This window comes from Condylura cristata, unplaced genomic scaffold, assembly GCF_000260355.1.
Source record: "Condylura cristata isolate star-nosed mole 26May11 unplaced genomic scaffold, ConCri1.0 scaffold00098, whole genome shotgun sequence".
In the NCBI taxonomy this organism is placed as follows: domain Eukaryota; kingdom Metazoa; phylum Chordata; class Mammalia; order Eulipotyphla; family Talpidae; genus Condylura; species Condylura cristata.
In genome coordinates, this window is record NW_004567199.1 from 97,302 (window position 1) to 103,301 (window position 6,000).

At 34.5% G+C, this 6,000-nt stretch overlaps 1 protein-coding gene across 1 annotated transcript; it reads left to right on the forward strand.

Moving 5' to 3' along the window:
- Window positions 1-4,619: 4,619 nt before the first annotated feature.
- Window positions 4,620-5,552, forward strand: LOC101628128 (olfactory receptor 14J1-like). The gene has a single exon (XM_004695699.1). The coding sequence runs from the start codon at window positions 4,620-4,622 to the stop codon at window positions 5,550-5,552; it is 933 nt and encodes a 310-aa protein (XP_004695756.1).
- The last annotated feature ends 448 nt before the right edge of the window (window positions 5,553-6,000 follow it).

Consider the following 6,000-nt stretch of genomic DNA (forward strand, 5'->3'; position numbering starts at 1 on the left):
TCCCCGTGCACTTTCCATCACCAAGTCACCCGTGTGCCATCACCATAGTCCAGTGCACTTCCCTTCTCCCACCGATTTTGACCCCATTCCCCATTCCACCCCCATAAAATGTCTGTGGTATATAGTTGTTCATTATTATATTATTTTCTCCCCTGGTCCTTTCTACTCCTGCTATGAGTGAAACCATCTGGTATTTTTCCTTTTCTTTCTGGCTTATCTCACTAAGCATGATCCCTTCCAGCTCCATCCAAGTTGCTGCAAAAGGCATGAGTGTTACCTTTTTTGGTTGCTGAGTAATATTCCATTGTGTATATGTACCACATCTTTTCCATCTAGTCATCTACTTTTGGGCATTTGGGTTGATTCCATGTATTTCCAATTGTGAATAAAGCAGCAATAAACATGGGGGTGCCAGTGTCTTTCTGAATCAGTTTTTTTGTGTCTTTTGGGTGGATACCCAGGAGTGGGATTGCTGGGTCATAGGGAAGCTCCAGATCCTCTGGCCATTTTTAATGGCATTCTTCTTTCATGTCGCATTGATTATTCTTTTTTGTATATTAATACCTTATCTGATATACAGTTTGCAAATACCCGGTACCATTCAGTGGGTTGACTTTTTCTTCTAATGATGACTCCTTTCACTAGGCAGAAGCTCTTTAGTTTGGCATAGTCCCAGTTGTTTATTTTTGGTCTTGTTTCCCTTTATGTTGAAATCCAGTACCCAGAGCTACCTCTAAGGCTGATCTCAATGACCTTACTGCCTCTGTTTTCTTCACATGTTTTATTGATTTGAGTTAACAGTGAGGAACGTATCTGTGAATTATTATGGTCTAACTTTTTTTTTTTTTGCTATGTTTTAGGGTATCAGGTATCACCTTCAGTTTTTGATTAATTTTGAAAACATTTTTATCCATTCAAATTCCAAGTAACTGGGTGAAATCATTATATTAACTTAATGAGAAAATATGCTGCAGAAACAGTGAATGTAATTGCAAGATTTGGTCCCAGGATATTTACTGAGAACACCAAATACCCACAGCAACAAGACACACTGCTTGTGCCAGTGAGATTGCATAATCTAGCCTCCAGGGGCTGAAGAAAGGTTGACATAGACTTATTTTTAATTCCCCATTCATATTTTTCTGAACATGAATGAATTCAAAGGTGAGGATTTGAGTTACGTGTCAGCTGCTCACATTGACAGCTTCTCTTTCTGTTGAGGAAAGAGGTTCTTGGATATGGTCTGGTGAGTGTTCTTAGATTCTAAAAATCATAGATTGTACAGAAGAGTTAAAAATCCATACATGAATGGTTTTGAATGGGCGAGAGCAGCTACTGCTATTCAATATGTAAAATATGAAATCCTAAACACGAGCGATGACTATTTAAACAGAAATTAAGTGTCTGGAGAGAACACTGTAAACACCTTCTTTTCCAGGCATATTTTGTGGAGTGGAGTTCCCCCCCTCCCTAATAATGCCTTTTGTATTCTAACCATGTGAAAGTAATTCGGCGTGAACATGTGCTGGGATGACTCAGGATATTCCTTGCATTCACTTTATTCATTGAGTCTTATGATAGTGACAAGTGAGACTGAGGTTCTCTCTACATCAGATACACAGGTAAATTGTTCAAGTACATTCGTAACATGTAAAGACTGATGATGAGTGCAATATTTGAATAAGAGCACTACAGCTGCAAACTTCATCTTCACAAAATGAGGCTAAAAAAAGAAGTAAAAAAACAACAGAGTGGGAAAAGGTCGTAACAAACATACTTCTTGTCATAACCAGCCCATCACCCTACTTATTTATTTGAATTCTGTGGTAGAAAAAATTTAGGAAAATTCTGAATTGGACATTTTAATGGTCAATTTTCTAGAAATATAGAGAAGAGGACTTGCAAGAAAAATAACTGGTAAAATTCATTAAAATATTAACTGTGATACAGTGATCAAGGCCTTTGTTTTGTTTTGAAAATATATCTACCTAATATTTAAACATTAATTTTTCAAAACATGAAAGTTTACCAAAAATGGATAGAGATGTTAGATTATGAATGTTCCCTTTGATATAAAACAGAATAAGCTAGAGCCAATGAAAGAGTAGAACAAATGATATAAAATTCTGGGTCTGCACTGAAAGTTGAAATTTCATTGAAGATCATACTTAAAGTAATAGGTCATAAGGGCAGAGTATCTGAAAGTAATTTTGAAAAACCAGAGAAAGTCTTTTGAAAAATTTTTTTTCTGGTCTCTTCACTTGTTATCATAGGCAGTTATGGGGACAATATATTATCTACCAGTTAGGTATTTTTAAACCATAATGTGACAAAGTTCTTTTTATACATCCACAGATACATAGACAATTGTGTGATATATAAATTGTGTGATATATAAATTGTATACAAATGTATATATTTACCTGTATGTAATGTTAAAAATAGTCATGTAGTTGTTTTCAAGAGGCAGAAGAGATACATAAAATTTCGGAGATGAGAACAAAGTTTGCATTTAATTTCATTATATAACTACTGTACAAATTATTAACAAGAGCAGATGTAAACTAATGGTAAGACCAAACAAAATACTTCTGGGTTTATCAAGCAATATTTTCATGCCGATGAAAAATTCCATTTCTTTTGGATCCCACAAAGAAAAATAAGCAATGTTCTCCAAAATATATTGAAATACAATTTCTTGGAGCCTCCAGAAACCTCAGTGATTTACTTTCAGTTGCAAGAGGTAATGTCTGGATGAGCAAAGGTGTCATTATTATGTCTAGAATTGCCAGGTATCATCTCTTAAGTCTCTTTTCAGTATCGTCTAAATATTACATTACTTGGTTTAATTTAGCAGTATTTTAGTATTTCTGTGAATAAACACACAAAGTCATACAGCACATATAACACACAAACCCTGATACACAACCTCCCCCACCCCACTCATCCACACACATAATAAGATTGAGCCAATTTTTAAATAAGTTTTGCTTGATGTATGTAAGGGTCAACCTCATCAGTTGCAAGTCTTTTCTATCACTCACAGACTTTAAATCACAATGAGATTCCATAGTACACTACAGATGCTGGAAGCGTCCATCAGCCTCAGCTTTTAATAAAGTATAGGAACATCTGTGGATTTTATACTGAAGATATGAAAAAGAGGTTCACTTTCCTGTGTGTCTCTCAATGAATCAAGTCAACAAGTCTATAAAACAGTAATAACAACAATCATTTTCTCACCATTCAGAAGTAGTAACTGCTGTTACCTCTTTTATTTCCTTATACCTTTTATTCTCTGCTCATTCCACTCCTGTGTATTTATGTATTTTCAGGTCACGAAATATATAGAATATATCTCACTTATATGTAATCCAAACAGTGATCAGACTGATTAAAAAATATTTGATACAGATAATTTTGAAAATATTGAAAATAATTATGCAGTTGCATTCTTAGGATTTGTCGATATTCTTTGCTGCAGCATTAATTTTTAATGAATATATTAGTTTGGTAAATACTATTCATTCAGATGATTTATTTATAATGGCACCTGGATATAGCTATGTGATTTAACAGTTTCAAAATATTTATAAAATAATTTGCTCTTTTTCACAGAGAATGCACACATTTGAGCACACTACTTGAATGTTTTAAGATCTTTCTTTCTTTATATGAAATAGCATTATATTAAAAATTATGAATAGTAATTTTATTGGCAAAATGTTAGTTTACCATGTTGTGATTTTAGGGTATAATCACATATCTTCAGATGTATGCTACTTCTAGATATCTTTCTTTTTAACAAATAGTACTGAGTATTTTACTTTTCCATCTTAACAATTAGTTGGATTCAAAATCTATGATGCATAGTTATTCAATGTTTTATTTATTAAGATAAATTATTTTTTAAATGTGTATGTTAGTTATGTTATTTTCTCATAAAAATACACTGGAAAGACTTTGTTATTTTCCATTATCTTTGAGAAATTGACAGTTTTGACGTGAATCCTCATGATGTTTTGTGTTAGTGATAATGGCTATTTATGTCACACTTATTGCATAGCTGGTGTTAATTTTGTGTTTTAAAATTTCACTTAATGGAAAATACATGGGAGAAAAATGGAATTTTCTTTCATACATAAAAGTACTAACTTGCAGTTGAAATCTTTCATAAATGGAATGATATGAATATGTAGAATCATTCATGAAAAAGAATTAGTGCTAAGTATAAATGCTAGTATGTGGACAATATAAAACTTTAATATAAGTCAACATTGAATGCAACATAGCTCCATTAATAAAATTATGTATTTTACATATACACATATACTGTTAATTTTGTTATATAATTTTATTTTCCTTTTCATTGATGAAGGGCAATATTAAAATATAGAACTTTGTTTACCTGCGTTTCCATAACAGTAAAAGTATTTTAAAATTGCTTGATGTATTTACAGTGTATACACTATTTCATATTTGTAAGGAACTCATGATTTCTTAAATTGGCTTTTTACTCAAGTTGAGTCCAAGGTAGATTATTAGTTTAATTCATAGAAATTTTCTTTCCAGTGATTCTGTCTTTTTTTACAGCCACCATTACTGGGAAATTGAAGATTATGGCTAATTTCACTGTGAGTGGGTTTATGCTGATGGGATTTTCTGCCAAGCCAGAGCAGGAAATCCTACTTGCTTCTCTGTTCTTAGTGTTATACATGGTGGCATTAACTGGCAACATCCTCATTATCACCGCGACTTCCATGGACAGTAGTCTGCACTCACCCATGTATTTCTTCCTGAAACATCTCTCCTTCCTGGACCTGTGCTACATTTCCGTGACGGTGCCACGTGCTCTATGTAATTCTTTCATGCATGGCGGCTACATTTCCTTTGGGGAATGCATAGTGCAGTGTTTTGCTTTCACTCTCTGTGCATCTGCTGAGGTATCTATGCTCACGGTGATGTCTTATGACCGCTACATGGCCATCTGCCTTCCATTGCGCTACGAAATCATCATGGATGTCAACAAATGTGCCCATGGAGTCTTAGGTGTCTGGATCAGTGGGCTCATTTCTGGAGTTATGCAAACAGCGGCCACTTTCTCCATGCACTTCTGTGGTTCCCAGATTCACCAATTTTTCTGTGACATCCCCCAGCTCCTGAAACTTTCTTGTTCTAAGGAGTATGTCAGTGAAATTGGAATAATTGCCTTCTTGTCTTTTATGTCTTTTCTTTGCATCATCTTCATTGTACTGTCCTATGCACAGATATTCTCTACTGTGCTGAGGATGCCATCTGCTGAGAGCAGAGCTAAGGCCTTCTCCACTTGCCTTCCCCACCTCGCTGTTGTCATTTTATTTATTTCAACCAGTGCATTTGAGTTTCTCAAGCCCCCTTCTGACTCACCCAGTACACTGGATATTTTTCTCACTATTATGTACACGGTTGTGCCCCCAACACTCAACCCAATGATCTATAGCCTGAGAAATAAAGCCATAAAAGTTGCTTTAAGAACAGTTTTCCAAAGAAGAAATATTGATCTCTCTTGTTGACACATAAGTAAATTATGTATTGTGACTGAAGTTCAAAATACATTGGAAAAGGTATTAACTTCATTAAATTGAGACAAGCAAAAATAAGTGAATTTATGAAAGAATCAAGGCTGAAGACTGAACTCAAGTATAATCACCAGATAGTTCTGGAAGAACTGCCCAAATTATGAGTTTCTCAATGAGACTTGTATACAATGGTCCATGAAAACATGTCAACTGTGAGGCAGGTGTATGGCTAATGTATGCAGCTGATGTGTATTGAAGGAGACAGGGGTTCACATTATGTCCCCAACACTCAATCCAGTGATCTATAGCTTGAGAAATCAAGCCCTAAAGAGTGCTAAGAAAGGTTTTTCCACAGAAGAAACTTTTCTATCTGTTATTGATGCATACTTATTAAATATGGTTGGGAGACAAGTTGAATATATTGTGAAAACTCTTAGCTTAA

Bases quoted from the DNA above. Each gene is read 5' to 3' on its own strand.
- LOC101628128 (XM_004695699.1), top strand. From the start codon at position 4,620: ATGGCTAATTTCACTGTGAGTGGGTTTATGCTGATGGGATTTTCTGCC.